Raw genomic sequence first — 18089 nt, 5'->3', positions numbered from 1 at the left:
GTTTGCTGTCATCATCACATCAACACAAATGCGTGTTTGGTTTGGATTGGAGAATTAAAATAAATTCTGGTTGAAGTTGTACAACTTTCACGACAATGGCTGCAGTTTTAAAGAAAAGAGCACTTGCGGAGTACAATAAGTCATTCCAGGTATGTTTATTTACTTTATAATACCCAAAATTTTAGTTGGAAGTTATCGACATGTTTGTGGTTAAACTTTTTGATTATTGTTATAATTACAGGATGGGCCGCCTTCCAAAAAGCTTCATTTGGTCAAGAAACCTCTAATTGGCAGTTCTGCTGCTGCTTTTGTGGGGTTATTAGAGAAATGCAAGTCCAGTGATGAAGCTTTGCAGCTCTTGCTGCGTATATCAGACTGCCTGCAGTTTCAGGAGTCTGATGTCGAAGAGGCTATTAAGAAACTGTCTGAACACTTTCAGTCAGAAGAAGATTCGGTTGTGAGGGTCAAGATTTTGTGGCTGTTTTGTGATATTGGTTTAGAGTGCCCGGGCGCCAACCTTAATTATTTGATTGATGAAACTATTCATTTGATCAAGAATGAGACGTCACATAAGGTGCCTATTTATACTTTTCTTGCTAGTTCAGTCCCAAAAGAAGTCAAATATAATACTGTATAATATTTTTTTTAGGTTATAGCTCAAGGGATAGCTACATTGCTAAAGCTTGGCAACAAGTTGAGTGAAGACAAACTTCTTATGATGCGCTTAGTTGGTGTGGCCAAGGACAACCTCAAAGACACCAGTCACCAGGTGAAGTGCCGGTGCCTGCAGCTCATCAGTGAACTGTACCCGATATATCCTGAGATTGAGAGGACCATGGAGATGGCAGCAGAGGCCAGTGCTATTGTGAAGTTGCTGGGAGACTATTCCAATGCTGATGTAAGCCACTTTTTAATTTAAAGAATAACAACAAAGTGCCAAAATCTGGTCAAAATTGAATAAATATTTTCTGATTTGGTTTGAATTGAAAATAAAATTAGACTTCTAAAGACATCTAATATTGAATGGATAGACTTCCATGTATGATTCCTAAGGATTAAGAGTTGAAATGTACTTTTAGTTACTCAATTAAAAAGTGAAAACACAAGATACCTAATTGAAATAAAGTTGATTTCTATGGCAATATTTTGTTACGTTTCTGATTAAACTTTTTTAATGAAGTCATAAAAACTGATCAATGTAAAACTGTTCACAGGATGCAAGGGTGCGTTGTGAGGCTTTCCAATCCTTGCTGACTCTTGCTGAGCGAGGACAGACCCTCAGTGTCGATCTTTATCAGCAAGTGTGCCCCGCTCTCTCAGACGACTATGAGATTGTGCGAGAAGTTGCTCTGAAGTTAGTGTGGTTGCTGGGGAACAAGTATCCAGAACAGTAAGTTATATCACATTTTAGTTGCATTAATTTTTATTGTTATGTGCACCTTAAGATTACCATTCAACTTTTTTGAACTGCCCAAAAATATAATATATTTTCTAAATAAAATAAGGATCAATTCAAACATGTAAAATTTGATGTTATTTGCCTAAATGTGCTTATGGTAAAAAATGTGCTTTTATGTAGCAAGTAAAAATAATTGGATATTTACCTTCTAAATAGAGTAACATATAATGAACTTGTAGTCAATGCCATAATATCGATTTTGATCTTATTTGATTAAAATCTGTTACCATATTGATACTGGTGAAATAAAACTTTTTCCTCAGCTTGACAACTCTTCAAGACGGCGAGACGACACTACGCCTGGTGGACGACGCGTTCATTCGCATCTGCTCCGCGGTCAACGACCTGTGCATGGCGGTGCGCGCGCTGGCGTGTTCGCTGCTGGGTGCCGCGCGCTTCGTCTCCGACCGGTTCCTGCTGCAAACGCTGGACAAGCAACTCATGAGTAATATGAAGGCAAGTTTTGTGGCTTAGTAGCGCCTAGCGCCATCTCCTTGTCACAGTCTGTACATGATGGCTCTGTAAGGCGTCAATGGAGCCTACCTCTATGTTATAGTAGGAGCGAATCTAAGTTATTATTATTGAGCGCTCATATGCATTCCATGGACTTCCAATTTGATTAGTTCCTCACGTTGTTGAAAACGGCCCCTTGGGGGTTAATTTTGACCACTTAGGGCCTACGCTAAAACTCGTGCGGGCGCACGCATGGGTATCTGAATAAACAGCGCAATGTGGCGCGTACGCATGAGTCGGGTTTCCAAATGCGCGGAAATTGATAGACGGGTTTTGGTCGCCTGCGCAAGTTTTAGCGTACAGTTGTGGTGGTATTGGTAACGCAATATGCGTCACTAGTGTTGTGTATAATAACGTAAGGCTTGTTGTATGTTACAGAAAAAACGTACGGCCCACGAGCGCGGCGCGGAACTAGTGCGGTCGGGCGCTTGGGCCAGCGGGCGGCGCTGGGCGGACGACGCGCCGGGACAGCTGGTGGAGCAGGACGACGTGCAGCTGCTGCCCGGCGGCGCGGCCGGCGCCTTCGTGCACGGGCTCGAGGACGAGCTCATGGGTGAGCGGCGTGACTAAAGCCTGGTCCGTGAGCACGTAGAATACCGTCCAATGACCCCAAGCAACCCATCCCTATCGCTCGCGCGTAATTATGTTGCTGTCGCGCTCGCACACTCACTGCGGGCGCCCGTAGCACAGTCGCGACAGCAACATAATTACGCGCGAGCGATAGGGATGGGTAGCTTGGGGTCATTGGACGGGATTCTACGTGCTCACGAATCAGGCTTTAGTTGGCGGGACCAGCATGACTAGTGACCCGGCCGGCGGGCGGGCGACGCGCCGGGACAACTACTGTACGTGCACGGGCTCGAGGACGAGCTCATGGGTGAGCGGCAGGGACTAGTGGGCGGGGCCAGCGTGACTGGTGACCGTGACTAATGACCGACCAGCGAACGTTGACGAGCTCATGGGTGAGCGGGGACTAGGACCGGCGTGGGACTAGTTAATACGACGTGCGACTAGTTGAATACGATGCGGGACTAGTAGTCCTGGGAGTTACTAGTTCTACCGCACGTGTGACTAGTTGAATACGATGCGGAACTAGTAGTCCTGGGAGTGACTAGTTCTACCATACGTGTGACTAGTATAAACAGCACGTGACTAGTTTGATACAGAATGCAATAGTCACATCTTGGACTCATCCTTAAAACAAGGGATCTAGTTAAATTGTGCAGAGAATCTAGCTCGTGACTAATCCCACCGCCACCCATGGTTCTTCCTGCCTCACGGCGTACGAACCGAATCTCGGGAGAGCACGCGGGTATTTTAGCGCGGGACTAGTTAGATTCACTTGCCAACTCGCCCCATTACCTTTTCAAGTTTGTTAAAATGTCATTCTTGTTACAGAGGTCCGCACAGCCGCCGTAGAAGCCGTATGCCAGCTGTCAATGGAGAACCCGGTGTTCGCGACCACATCGCTAGACTTCCTGGTGGACATGTTCAACGACGAGATCGAGGACGTGCGCCTGCGCGCTATAGACAGCCTCACGCGCATCTCGCACCACATCGTGCTGCGCGAGGACCAGCTGGAGACTATCCTGAGCGCTCTGGAGGTTAGTGACCAGTTGTCCATGGGGACCAGTGTCCCGATGACGTCACTGGACTCCTGGTGGACATGTTCAACGACGAGATCGAGGACGTGCGCCTGCGCGCTATAGACAGCCTCACGCGCATCTCGCACCACATCGTGCTGCGCGAGGACCAGCTGGAGACTATCCTGAGCGCTCTGGAGGTTAGTGACCAGTTGTCCATGGGGACCAGTGTCCCGATGACGTCACTGGACTCCTGGTGGACATGTTCAACGACGAGATCGAGGACGTGCGCCTGCGCGCTATAGACAGCCTCACGCGCATCTCGCACCACATCGTGCTGCGCGAGGACCAGCTGGAGACTATCCTGAGCGCTCTGGAGGTTAGTGACCAGTTGTCCATGGGGACCAGTGTCCCGATGACGTCACTGGACTCCTGGTGGACATGTTCAACGACGAGATCGAGGACGTGCGCCTGCGCGCTATAGACAGCCTCACGCGCATCTCGCACCACATCGTGCTGCGCGAGGACCAGCTGGAGACCATCCTGAGCGCTCTGGAGGTTAGTGACCAGTTGTCCATGGGGACCAGTGTCCCGATGACGTCACTGGACTCCTGGTGGACATGTTCAACGACGAGATCGAGGACGTGCGCCTGCACGCTATAGACAGCCTCACGCGCATCTCAAATCAGGGCGTATCCATTAATCTAACTCCTCCTATGTTCTTCTGATTAATTTCGTTGCGTGTCCAATGACAGTTTAACTTTCCCCCGGGACAAACTTGACCTTCACTGGTTGGGTTTTTATTGGCGGTCAAGCTAGATCCTGGCTACACAGGAGTTGTAGCGGTGGGGATGAGAGGCGGGAATAGTTCAGTATCCATTATAAGCCTCGGCGTAGCCATTGAGCAACCTCAGGCCGAGTAGCCTCTTCTTGAGTCAAACTGAATCTGCTCAAGTGGATACGAGGCTTCTGAACGCACAGCCTCGGACTGAAGGAGGCGGCAGCGCATCAGATTATACTTTTCCGTTGCAAAATCGCACCTAATACAACAGCATAAGTTCCCACAGTGTCACTTTAATGTGTCTTCTAACCTTATAAAAGAATAAACTTTTGTTGTACACAGGATTACTCAATGGATGTCAGGGAGGGCCTACACAGAATGCTGGGCTCGTGTACAGTCGCCTCCAAAACGTGCTTGGAAATGTGCATTGACAAAATTTTGGAAAATCTCAAGAGATACCCACAGGTAAGTGATTTTTTTCCTACAATGAGTAAATAAAATCCATGTGGGCGGGGCACATAGCTCGTAGAGACGATGGCCGTTGGGGCAGGAAAGTTCTCGAGTGGCGACCACGGGCTGGAAAACGTAGCGTGGGCAGGCCTCATGCTAGGTGGACCGACGATCTGGTAAAGGTCGCGGGAAGAGCCTGGATGCGGGCAGCGCAGGACCGTTCATTGTGGAAAACCTTGGGGGAGGCCTTTGTCCAGCAGTGGACGTCATTTGGCTGAAACGAACGAACGAACGAGTAAATAAAATAATTATTGAATTGAGTGTAGTATAATTGAAAATGAAAGTAATGAAATAAATGTGTGGTTTACCTATATGTACAACATTACATAAGACTGCTAGTCATCATTTTTGGCTTATAGCCAAAGTGGAACTTGTTTTACGAACTTACGTTTAGTGGCGAGATGTGTATTTTTCTCTTGAATTGTATTTATTCTATGTATTTATCTATTGAAAAAATCATGAGATCGACTTATCCCGAAATTGGGCGGGAAGCGTTATCGGTAGCGTGGCCGAGCGGTCTAAGGCGCTGGTTTAAGGCACCAGTCTCTTCGGAGGCGTGGGTTCGAATCCCACCGCTGCCAATGTTTTTATTTTACACCACTTTAGAAATTTTACTTTATTTTTTATCTCTTTCAATATTTACCAAATCTTTCTTTAAAAGAATTCCTCCTTTGTTATAATAACTGCAGCAAAAAACGAGTTACTAAATAATTAAACCTCCTTATTTTATTTTTTTAGTCGCTCCTGGTTGGTAGCAAAAGATCCCTTGGGGATCGATATAAACCATTTCGCCATTCCACAATATCACTTAAGTTCATAGACCAGTTTAGACGTTACCATTCTACAAGGGTTTTCGAAGAAGTTGTGTCTTACAATCATTGGTTAATGGTATCAACTACCTGTGTGCTTATCATGAGTTTACGTTAGGTGTGCTTGCTAGCGAGTACGTCAAAAAATGTATGAAGATTTTATTTCTTGAAAGTAGCCGCTAAGAGTAGGCGCACACCGTTGATTTTTAGTTGGCCGATAGTTGTGCCCGATTTTAATTTGTATGAAGAATCGGCCAAATCGTATCGGCGTTGTGTGCGCACTCCCATATACATGCCCATACTGATCAACTGCCCGACTTTTTTTTTTTTCGTCAGGAAATGCATGAAATTGCATACCCACTGGCCCGGGGGAACCAGTGGGTTAAACTATCGGCCGACTAAAAATCAACGGTGTGCGCCTACTCTAAGGCCGCTGCACAATATGTCATACATTGAATGTCCTTTTTTCACGCAGTCGCTAGCGAGCACACTTTACGTAAACTGATGATAAGTATACAGACCGTATTTTTTTTTATTGCTACATGGATTGATATAATAGCTAGCGCTAGCTTTCGGGTATAAAATTTGACTGTTCTGTGCCTGTGGCTGTACCCTTATTTATGGTTTATGGTGTGCAGGACAAGCGCTCGACATTCCGCTGCGTGCAGCGGCTGGGCAGCTCGCACGCGACCCTGGTGCTGCCGCTGACGACGCGCCTGCTTGCTTGCCACCCCTTCTTCGACATGCCCGAGCCTGATGTTGATGACCCGGCCTGTATCCTTTACAACTGCTGAGTTATTGGTTAAAAAAGGATGGGAAAACTATTACTCGTTCGTTACGGGCTAGAATGCGCGCCGTGATAAAATCTTATCGATGATTTTAGACGACAAATGTATGGGTTTATTGCGTAAAGCCGATAAAATGGCGTAATAAACGTTTATCGTGGCGCGGATCCTAGGCCTACTAGTGAGTGACAGAACGCGGCTGAAGCGACGCTACGTATGACATTTGTAATACGTCTCGTGAAGTATGCGAACAATACTTCACGAGACGTATTACAAATGTCACGACACGCGATTACGTAGGCCACTATTTGATACAACAAACGACTTCTTGACATTTTTGCATTTGGTCTCTCTCGTGGCGTCGCGTTTGTTCACCTAGGACAACGGCTAAGTAAGAGGCAACTAAGGAAGAAATATGCGAACATCAGGTCCTCTCAATCAACCCGTCTGGCCGGCTTAGAAGCCCCGTCTAAGCCATGTCCACCCTTTTGCCTCTAGCAAATTATAGGGTCATTCTCCTGATGTGGAGACTAAATGACCTGATCATGATATATCTATCTATTGTTTAATACTTAACTCACAACAAAGATACTTGCGTGTTAATCCTGGTGCTCAACGCGGCGCAACACTGCACCACCATGCTGCCGCTGTTCGAGGAGCACACCATCAAGCACTACACCTATCTGCGCGACACCATGCCGCACCTCGTGCCCAGCCTGCCCATAGGTCGGTTATAACTTTACTTGTTGCAATGAGGGCTATCGTTTTAGCGCTCACCAGTTAGCGCCACTGTAGAGTAAGGTCCTCTCACTTGCTAGTAGCGAAGACAGTGGCGCCAACTTGTGAGCGCTAAAGTGGTAGGAGGACTATCGCATTTGCACTCATCAAGATGGCGCCACTGTAGAGTAAGGTCCTGTCAATCGCCAGGGGTGCCAACTGTTAAGTATAAAAAACGTCATTCACGAAGACGACAGACGTTACACTATCAACAACTACAATATGTGCATTGTGCATATACACGTACACACACAAGTGAAGCTCCCTCGCCTTCATGAGTTACAAGAACTTCACTATTCCATAGATTTCGTCTTATTAAGATACTACAGAAGTAACCACTCTTCCCGTGGATATCGTGAGAGGAGACTGAGGAAGAAAAACCCAGGAAAGTAAAGACCAAATCTTCGATTTGTCTCTGGTATATGGGAGAGGACATTATGAATGTATTATTATCACAGGAATGTGCTAAGCTATGCGCTTTACGTGTTTATTATGTCACACAACACTTGATTTGTAATGTTTGCATATTTATTTAAGTGCAACGTCCAGATGTCACGATGACCCAAAATTTCGAAGGCCACAAGAAACGTGATATTTTCACAGTATATTAAATGCCTACTCAGTACATTAGGCCGTAATAGTATTCTTATTATAGAATACGTGAGAAACGTGACGCCTTGCGTTCGTGTTATTTGTTCGTCCGAGCACGGGTAGCGTGGCCGAGCGGTCTAAGGCGCTGGTTTAAGGCACCAGTCTCTTCGGAGGCGTGGGTTCGAATCCCACCGCTGCCAATTGTTTTTTGTGTACAAACAACCCTGGAAAATATTTTCCTCCTTTCAGATTATTTACATACTAGTTGATGCTTACGAGCTGCCATTTTAAGACCATACTTTTTGATTCTCAATATAATTTATTTCGATCTGCATGGTTTTTTCTACATCGATAAAGATTTTGTCGTTTATCCATAATTTTATAAATTGTTTTATTGCATCTATAGCTAACGATTATGATTCTCTCTATTATTTGTAAAATGTAGTTATTATCATTGTCTTGCGATTTGAGTTTCGAGGAACGCAAGCAATGGAGGACTCTTTTCTTAAACAACCTTATGTTTAGCTTATTTGCAGAGGTTAATAAAATACTGATTAGTTTATTTATGGTATACAGGAGAAGCGCAGCAATTAAATGGCGAAAAGATGGAGCCCACAGACGACAGCGCAGTGCGGCGCTTCTTGGACTCCGTACTACAGCACATCGACAACGCCACGCTGTCCACCAGCGTGCGCCTCAAGATGCTGCAGTCGGCCGAGGAGCAGCTCAACAAGTGAGCGCTTTGAGTATCATAAGACAGCTGTTACGTCGCAGAAATGGGACGTAGGGAAACTAAAGTAACCGACATAGCCCGCAAAATACCTAAACTTAAGTAGCAGTAGGCGGCGCACATATCCATGGCCGTTGGGGCAAAAATGTTTTCGAGTGGCGACCAATGGCGACCATGCACCACAGGTCGTCAGGCATCCCAATTCACGAATCGATCTGTTGAAGGTTGCGGCAAATGGCTACTTAACGTTACTAAAAAACGGAACTATGCCCATCTATCGTTGTACTTTGTGTGTTCCTTTTCTTTCTGTTCTTATCTTTGGTGTGCAATAAAGTGTATTTATTATTATTATTATCATCGTTCCCACCGCTGCAACTCCTCTATAGCCAGGATCTACAGCTTGACCGCCAATAAAAACCCAACCAGTGAAGGTCAAGTTTGTCTCGGGGAAAGTTAAACTGTCATTGGACTCGCAACGAAATTAATCAGAAGAACATAGGAGGAGTTCGAAGTCAAGGTTCAAGATTCTCCATTGCAAAGCGGACAGGTGACAAAAAAATTGTTGAGCAGCTAAAAGAGTTTTCAATTATTGTACTATTTATCAATTGTTTATTCGCAGGCTATCGGAGATGGAGCCCATGGTATCGGGCGCGGCCAACTTCACGGCGTTGTTCGCGCGCGCCGTGCGCTATCTACACGAGGCGCTCAACAACAGCCACGGGCCGCCCACGCACGCGCTCGCGCACCTCACCACCGACTGTCTCAGGTAACTACGTGATAAGGACAAAGGACTTTGCACAAATTCAACGAAGATAATACACAATTAGTGTCGACACCGCCTTCCCCTTCATTTGTTTTAAGTAACTGTCCTCTCTATAGGTTGTCTGGAAGAGATCGCTTCATAGCGATAAGACCGCCTAATTGTACCTTATGTGTTCCATTTCTTTCTGTTTCTTTTTATGTGGTGTGCAATAAAGAGTATTTATTATTATTATTTTTGTTTGTACGCTTTGGAGCTCACGGGTCAAAAGTGGCCCGGTCCTTTATAAGGCTTGCGTGGGGATACAGATCCAACACGTAGAGGCCGTTTTAAGCGCAAAATAATCTTATTATTATTATAATATGTAAGTCTGCGGGTATCTATGGGCGACGGTAATCACTTACCATCAGGTGATCCGTCTGCTCGTTTGCCTCTTGTCACATAAAAAAATAACGCCGCTCCCTAAGCCCATGAACCTGATGTAGGACTACCCAGTCAGGGACGGGCGTACCCTTGCAGTTGCCCGCTCCCATGAAAATTGGATGCTTCTACATTCTAGTCTCAAAAGATTTTCCACACTGGATGCGATCTGCGGTTAGGTCAAAGTGAATGCAGTCCGCATCAGGTGTGAACAACATTATCAGTCTCTATATGTATGTATACAGTTTTTATTACGCAGACCGCAGAACGCAAATGTGACAAATGCTTAAAGACGAACTTAAGTGTCAATGTCAATCAAATAAAAAAAATTGTTCTGCTGGGAAAGCTGGGTTTGCCCAACAACAAATTGTTAAGAGTCTAGTGGTATTTTTTAAAATAAAACAACTTTTCGACTTAAACAAAAAGACTGACACAACTTGTTATGGCGACAGACTTAGGTAAGATGGTGGTAGCTAGCCAGGCGGACTTAGAACAAGCCCTACCACCAACCAAACCGAACAGAAAAATCCCATTGGGAATCGAACCCGGGACCTCTGCATCTGAATCAGATGATCTTACCACTAGACCACAGAGGCGGTTTAAACGACTGACAATGGTGACTGAGTTTCTTGCGCTGCTTCTTCTCAGCACTGGCCCATTTATTGTCCTGAAGCAGCGGTAGGGTTAATACTGCGACGTGTAAAAGTGCTTTTTTTAAGCTTATTTACAGAAATAAATGAGTTTTTTTTATGACTTTTTTTCCCTAGACTACAACACCAATTCAGCGGCGTAACGGAACAAGAGAACGCGTGCGTCTGGCAACTTGCGCTACGCGTCTGCGCGGCGCGTTTATACGCCGCTGCTATGGGCACGCCGGTGGTGGGCGCCGGCGCCGTGGGGGCCACGGGGCCCATGCTGGGCGCCGCCGCGGCCGCGCTGCAGGCCCTCGCTGCGCTCACGCACCACGCCGAACTGCTGGACAGGATGCTGGCTGCGGCAAGTAAGTTCTTTCTTCTCTTATATCCGGGATCCCAGCGGCAATCTGAACTAAAGTCTGGTCGCCGAGCACGTAGAATTTGGTCCGATGACCCCAAGCTACCCGTAAATTATGTTGCTATCGCGCTACGCGTCTGCGCGGCGCGGTTATACGCAGCCGCTATGGGGACGCCGGTGGTGGGNTAAGGACAGAGGACTTTCCACAAATGCGTTCCTTCGTTTCAGCCAAATGACGTCCACTGCTGGACAAAGGCCTCCCCCAAGGTTTTCCATAATGAGCGGTCCTGCGCTGCCCGCATCCAGGCACTTCCCGCGACCTTTACCAGATCGTCGGTCCACCTAGTAGGAGGCCTGCCCACGCTACGTCTTTCAGCCCGTGGTCGCCACTCGAGAACTTTCCTGCCCCAACGGCCATCGTCTCTACGAGCTGTGCCCCGCCCACTGCCACTTGATTTTAGCAATTCTGCGAGCTATGTCGGTTACTTTGGGTTCCACAAATTAAACGAAGATAATCTGTACGCCCCTCCCTGGGTAAGCCCTTGAATCTGTTGTGGCCTTACCCAGGCAGGGATGGGTGTACCTTTGCAGTTGAAAATTGGATGCTTCTACATTCTAGCCTCAAAAGATTTGGTACACTGGATCGATCTGCGGTTAGTTCAAAGTGAATGCAGTCCGCGGTTAGGTCAAAGTGAATGCAGACCGCAGAACGCACATGTGACAAATGCTTAAGACGAACATAAGTGTCAATGTCAATCAAATAAAAAAAAATGTTCTGCTGGGAAAGCTGACAACAGCTGACACCAACAACAAATTGTTAACAGTCGTGTGGTATTTTTTATAATAAAACAACTTTTCGACTTAAAGAAAAAGGCTGACACAACTTGTTATGGCGACAGACTTAGGTAAGATGGTGGTAGCTAGCCAGGCGGACTTAGAACAAGCCCTACCACCAACCAAACCGAACAGAAAAATCCCACTGGGAATCGAACCCGGGACCTCTGCATCTGAAGCAGGTGATCTTACCACTAGACGACTTAAACGACTGACAATGGTGACTGAGTTTCTTGCGCTGCTTCTTCTCAGCACTGGCCCATTTATTGTCCTGAAGCAGTGGTAGGGTTAATACTGGGACGTGTAAAAGTGCTTTTTTTAAGCTTATTTACAGAAATAAATGACTTTCATGAGTTTTTTTATGACTGTTTTTTTCCCTAGACTACAACACCAATTCAGCGGCGTAACGGAGCAAGAGAACGCGTGCGTCTGGCAACTGGCGCTACGCGTCTGCGCGGCGCGTTTATACGCAGCCGCTATGGGGACGCCGGTGGTGGGCGCCGGCGCCGTGGGGGCCACGGGGCCCATGCTGGGCGCCGCCGCGGCCGCGCTGCAGGCCCTCGCCGCGCTTACGCACCACGCCGAACTGCTGGACAGAATGCTGGCTGCGGCAAGTAAGTTCTTTCTCTTATATCCGTGGTCCCAGCGGCAATCTGAACTAGTCTGGTCGCCGAGCACGTAGACTTTTGTCGCTCACACACTCACGGTTACGGGCATGCCGGTGGTGGGACAGGATGCTGGCTGCGGCAAGTGAGTGTTTTCTCTTATATCCGTGGTCCCAGCGGCAATCTGAACTAAAGTCTGGTCGCCGAGCACGTAGAATTTTGTCCAATGACCCCAAGCTACCCGTAATTATGTTGCTATCGCGCTCCGCGTCTGCGCGGCGCGGTTATACGCCGCTGCTATGGGGACGCCGGTGGTAGGCGCCGGCGCCGTGGGGGCCACGGGGCCCATGCTGGGCGCCGCCGCGGCCGCGCTGCAGGCCCTCGCTGCGCTTACGCACCACGCCGAACTGCTGGACAGGATGCTGGCTGCGGCAAGTAAGTTCACCCCCTGGTACCCCCCAGGATTTTTGGATTACCTACCGATTCGAAGATTGAAAGACAATCACACCCCCCCAGTATCATGACATAGACCGTAGACTTGCCATGCAGCTGCGCCAGTGAGTACTAATCTGCGCGACTTGTGTCACCCCCTGATGCTTGGCACCCGGGGCGGACTCTTTTATAATGCGAACAGCTAGGGACTGGAATTTGTTGCCTGCTGCTGTCTTTCCCGAAAACTATAATCCGGGCCTCTTCAAGGCGAGAGTGAATAGGCACTTACAGGGCAGATATGTACCATCCTAGACTGCATCCCACTTAACATCAGGTGCGATTGTGGTCGAATACCTGCCTTGTTATGCATAAAAAAAAACGTTCTTTTTTCTCATATCCGTGGTCCCAGCGGCAATCTGAACTAAAGTCTGGTCGCCGAGCACGTAGAATTTGGTCCAATGACCTCAAGCTACCCGTAATTATGTTGCTATCGCGCTCACACACGGCGCGGCGCGGTTGTACGCGGCCGCTACGGGCACGCCGGTGGTGGGACAGGATGCTGGCTGCGGCAAGTGAGTGTTTTCTCTTATATCCGTGGTCCCAGCGGCAATCTGAACTAAAGTCTGGTCGCCGAGCACGTAGAATTTGGTCCAATTACCCCAAGCTACCCGTAAATTATGTTGCTATCGCGCTCACACTGCGCTTACGCACCACGCCGAACTGCTGGACAGGATGCTGGCTGCGGCAAGTGAGTTATCATCATCATCATCATTTCACCCATAGGACGTCTACTGCTGAACATGGCCCTCCCCTAATGATTTCCACAATGGCCGTTGGTGGCGGCCTGCATCCAGCGCCTTCCTGCTACCTTTATTCGGTGCACCTTGTGGGTGGACGTCCTACGCGGCGCTTTCCGGTACGTGGCCTCCACTCCAGAACCTTGCAAGTGAGTAGATTGAAAATATTGCTTGAGGCCTACGTTGCAATAGGCTAGTTGACATCACCATTCAATTAAATATGAGTTGTCAACACGCGGTTTTCCAATCTATTTTGCATGGAAAAGACAATTTATATGACGTCTTTATCGCCAACTCACTATTTATTGTTTTCAGAGGCAGTTAATTAATGAAAAACCATTAGGTTTATTCTATTATCACCAGAATCATATATTGTCATTTTTTATCCGGCTCGAAGGACCAAAATTTACCTGAAGATCGATGAATTCAAACTAGTCCTTTAGCTTACTTTTACGTTAAATACCACTTGTTGCAGGCGTGGAGCCGGACCCGTTCACGATCGCGGTGTTCCAGCAGTTATCCATGAGCGCCGACAACAAGCCGGGCNCTGGTACCCCCCAGGATTTTTGGATTACCTACCGATTCGAAGATTGAAAAACAATCACACCCCCCCCAGTATCATGACATAGACCGTAGACTTGCCATGCAGCTGCGCCAGTGAGTACTAATCTGCGCGACTTGTGTCACCCCCTGATGCTTGGCACCCGGGGCTGCGGCAAGTGAGTACCACCAGCTCGCACTAAGCGTTTCGACGACTCTTTGATAATGCGAACAGCTAGGGACTGGAATTCGTTGCCTGCTGCTGTCTTTCCCGAAAACTATAATCCGGGCCTCTTCAAGGCGAGAGTGAATAGGCACTTACAGGGCAGATATGTACCATCCTAGACTGCATCCCACTTAACATCAGGTGCGATTGTGCCACAATCATTGTGGTCAAATACCTGCCTTGTTATGCATAAAAAAAAAGTTCTTTTTTCTCATATCCGTGGTCCCAGCGGAAATCTGAACTAAAGTCTGGTCGCCGAGCACGTATAATTTTGTCCAATGACCCCTAGCTACCCGTATTTATGTTGCTATCGCGCTCACACACTGCGCGGCGCGGTTGTACGCCGCCGCGGCCGCGCTGCAGGCCCTCGCCGCGCTTACACACCACGCCGAACTGCTGGACAGAATACTGGCTGCGGCAAGTGAGTAGATTCAAATCAAAAATATTTTATTCAAGTTTAACCAATATTTTGGCACTTACGAAACGATTGCTTGAGGCTTACTTCCACCGCAATACTAGTTGACATCACCATTAAATTGAATATGAGCTGTCAATACGCGGTTTTTCCATCTATTTTGTATGGAAAAAAACAAATTATGACGTCTTATCGCCAACTCATTAGACCTAATTTATTGTTTTCAGAGGCAGTTAATTAGTGAAAAACCATTAGGTTCATTCTATTATCATAAGAATCGTATATTGACATTTTTATCCGGCTCGAAGGACCAAAATTTACCTGAAGATCGATGAATTCAAACTAGTCCTTTAGCTTACTTTTACGTTATACCACTTGTTGCAGGCGTGGAGCCGGACCCGTTCACGATCGCGGTGTTCCAGCAGTTATCGATGAGCGCCGACAACAAGCCAGGGGCGCTGGCCCGCGCGCTCATGCCGCTGCTGCAGGCCGCGCCGCTGCCCGCCATCCCCAAGCCCAACCTCAAGGTAAATGAGTTTTTTTTTTTTAAAGATTATTAGTATAGATGACCCACGCTGAACTGTCCCACCAAACTCAATGACAGGGGGGCGCTACCATCGTTCAACTATATGGTTTCCAACATGGCAAATATCTGAACCAGCGATCCGGTATTGACGGTGGCGCCCCACTGTCAATGTCATCGACAGGACAGTCCAGTATTTTGGAACTATAATTTGTTATTACACAAATTACTAATACTCCCGTTAGCCCCTCGTACTAAGCTAAATATGCTTGTGTCACGAGTGAGCTCACCACAATAGTCGAGCGGCGGCGGGGACCGAACCCGCGTTCCCCGGATCACGAGTCGGCCAGTCCGACCCCTTCACCGTTCGGCTATCGTGGCTTCAGTTGCTGTCGTCTTGAGACTAGATGTCAGTTTTGTCAATCAGGGGCGTAACTACGTGACCCCCGGTAACCCAGAGCTGGTTCAATTAGGGATTTTTTAATAATGCAGTTCAACAGTTGAAACGTTTTATTTTGACGACCTTGTTTCAGCGTTATTTGAAGCCCCCATAAAATTTTGATACAGGAACGTAACGTGTGACGGCGCGCTACGCCACTACCGTCGACGCCTCTTGATACTGTAGTTCTAATGGGATTATCGTATCGCAGAGCATTTTTTCTAGGTTCTGGAATGAGGCCGCGTACCGGAAAACGCAGCGTGGGACGTCCACTTACAAGGTGGACCGACGACATCGTAAAGGTAGCAGGGAAGCGCTGGACGCAGGCCGCTACCAATCGATCAACATGGAAAGCATTGGGGGAGGCCTATGTTCAGCAGTGGACGTCCTATGGCTGAAATGATGATGGATGATGAGAGCATTTTTTACCTATTAAATCTAGCCTATCAATCCATTCTATGAATAGGCTCAATAAAAACATCACTAGGAAGATGAACGTTTATTTTATTTTCTCAGATCCGAATGTGCACAGCGACAATAATCGAGCCGGCCAGCGACAACGACACGGTGCTGCGCTTCTCCGCCGGGCTCGTGACCAGCGTCGCGCTAGAAGCGGAGGTGACGCGCGTGCGCGAGCCCGGCGCGCTGCGCGTGCGCGTCGTGTACCCCGACCGTCGCGCGCACGCGTTGCAGCCGCCGCGGGACCATCTGCGTCCGCTCGACCACAATCATATTAGTGAGTAGCCAGAAGTAGAGTAGCCCGCTCGAGCACAACCATATCAGTGAGTAGCCAGAAGTAGAGTAGCCCGCTCGAGCACAACCATATCAGTGAGTAGCCCACGGTGCAGCTCTTCTCTGCCGGGCTCGTGACCAGCGTCGCGCTAGAAGCCGAGGTGACTCGCGTGCGCGAACCTGGAGCCCTGCGCGTGCGCGTCGTGTACCCCGACCGTCGCGCGCACGCGTTGCAGCCGCCGCGGGACCATTTACGACCGCTGGACCATAATCATATCAGTGAGTACCCTAGCCCGCCCACTGTGCATGAGGCGTGTACCCTTACCGCCGCGCGACCATCTGCGTCCGCTCGACCACAATTATTTTAGTGAGTACCGCCCTAGCTCGCCCACTGTGCACGAGGAAAGAAAGAAGGAAACATTTATTGCGAGGCGTGTACCCTTACCACCGCGCGACTACCAGCGCCCTCTCGACCACAATCATATTACTTATTAGTGAGTAACCCAGCTGTGCTTCTCTGCCGGGCTCGTGCCCAGCGTGACGCGCGTGCGCGAGCCCGGAGCGCTGCGCGTGCGCATCGTGTACCCAGACCGTCGCGCGCACGCGTTGCAGCCGCCGCGGGACCATCTGCGTCCGCTCGACCACAACCACATTAGTGAATAGCTAGTGACTGTCTCCGTGGCCTTATAGAAAGACCACCTTTCGTAAACCCAGCAGAGGTCCCGGGTTCGATTCCCAGTGGGGCAAATTTTTCTGCCCGGATTGTGTGTCCTTCTGTGTTTCCACATAGGGCACTGTGTGAGCAAGCTGTTACAATTCACATCAGTGGACCACACATTGCGTACGTGCCGTATGCCCCGCCCACACTTCTTTCTATTTACCCGACCCATTGTGCGCGCGCCGTTTACAATCCATCGCCTCTCGAACAACCTCATCGATCAATCAGCATTAAGGGTTGAAGCCGCCGCCATCTCATATCCTCATGTTTAAGAATTTAAGTTAAAAATTCTGCTTGTATTATAATAACAAAACTTATTATTCCAGACGAAGACGGCACCCACAACGTCCGGCTGCTCACCAAGGTGCTAATCTCGCACGGCGTGTGGACGGAGCCGTGCGGCGTTGACTTGACCGTATGCTTAGCCGTCGAGGAGGGCGGAGGCCGCGAGCCCGCGCCGCTCGTGGAACTGTGTCGACCTGTGCGAGTCACCGTCGCCCCCAAGCCGATCAAACGGGGCATTTAAAGATAAGGGAAGATGGGCTACAGATGATAAGAGCACAAAGAAGAATGTTCATTCAAGCCGATCGGAGCGTAACCCCTGGGCGATAACTCGAGATTCGCGCTGTTAGTGGTCTTAAGTATCGCGTATACTTCGGTGCTTTTATCCATAGTTCAAAGTCAAAATTTCTTTATTTGTATAGACTATTATATAGTGCTTACAAATCGTCAAATATTTTGCTCTTAAGTTGCGAGTTGCGAGACTTCGCTCCGGTGTCAAATCATTCGTCCGAATGTTATAGCGATGTGTGTGGCCCAGGGGTAAGGGATAAACTAACATAAGGAAAGAGAATCAAAAGAAGCATTTATGGAAAAAAGATGGAAAAACTGGAATGCTTGACTGCAGTTGATTTCAAGGACAAACAAGACAGCAATTAGTGAGGACAGTTTGTTCCATAGGTTTTTATCTTTACTTTAAATTGGTGACATAATGATAAGAGATAAATGTACATAATTATAGTTTTATTATTTTAGGAATGGAGATGACTAAATAAATCAACCACTTAATATAGCAAACTAGTTTCAATTATGTGTACCTATGTAGTCTAGAAGCTCC

The 18089-nt window shown here is 48.0% G+C and overlaps 1 protein-coding gene and 2 non-coding genes across 5 annotated transcripts; all 3 read left to right on the top strand.

The window, feature by feature from the left end:
- Positions 1 to 31: 31 nt before the first annotated feature.
- IntS4 (integrator complex subunit 4) lies at positions 32 to 18042 on the top strand. Of its 3 annotated transcripts, none has more exons than XR_003656134.1 (16): positions 32 to 149; positions 242 to 574; positions 650 to 898; positions 1215 to 1390; positions 1723 to 1915; positions 2351 to 2525; positions 3371 to 3576; positions 4679 to 4801; positions 6294 to 6429; positions 7029 to 7166; positions 8385 to 8541; positions 9158 to 9304; positions 10486 to 10718; positions 14945 to 15087; positions 16039 to 16533; positions 17299 to 17500. XR_003656134.1 is itself a non-coding variant. In XM_028308653.1 (16 exons), the coding sequence occupies exons 1-16, from the start codon at positions 96 to 98 to the stop codon at positions 17496 to 17498; spliced, it is 2883 nt and encodes a 960-aa protein (XP_028164454.1). In that variant the 5' UTR covers positions 32 to 95; the 3' UTR covers positions 17499 to 18042. The 3 variants fall into 3 exon arrangements, 2 of the variants coding, with proteins under 2 accessions (XP_028164454.1, XP_028164453.1); XM_028308653.1 differs by lacking the exon at positions 10486 to 10718 and adding an exon at positions 11927 to 12159 and having other exon boundaries at positions 16039 to 16258; positions 17299 to 18042; XM_028308652.1 differs by having other exon boundaries at positions 16039 to 16258; positions 17299 to 18042.
- Positions 5346 to 5427, top strand: TRNAL-AAG (transfer RNA leucine (anticodon AAG)). Its single transcript has one exon. It is a non-coding gene; the product is annotated as a tRNA-Leu (tRNA).
- Positions 7927 to 8008, top strand: TRNAL-AAG (transfer RNA leucine (anticodon AAG)). The gene has a single exon. It is a non-coding gene; the product is annotated as a tRNA-Leu (tRNA).
- Positions 18043 to 18089: the final 47 nt, after the last annotated feature.

The sequence above is a fragment of the Ostrinia furnacalis genome, unplaced genomic scaffold (assembly GCF_004193835.3).
Source record: "Ostrinia furnacalis isolate ACB-3 unplaced genomic scaffold, ASM419383v2 OfSCF2491, whole genome shotgun sequence".
NCBI lineage: Eukaryota > Metazoa > Arthropoda > Insecta > Lepidoptera > Crambidae > Ostrinia > Ostrinia furnacalis.
This window is presented reverse-complemented; position numbering and strand designations above follow the sequence as displayed.

Coding starts and splice junctions, on each gene's coding strand:
- IntS4 (XM_028308653.1), top strand. CDS start 96: ATGGCTGCAGTTTTAAAGAAAAGAGCACTTGCGGAGTACAATAAGTCA. Junction 150..241: donor AGTACAATAAGTCATTCCAG/GTATGTTTATTT, acceptor TTATAATTACAG/GATGGGCCGCCTTCCAAAAA. Junction 1,916..2,350: donor AACTCATGAGTAATATGAAG/GCAAGTTTTGTG, acceptor TGTATGTTACAG/AAAAAACGTACGGCCCACGA.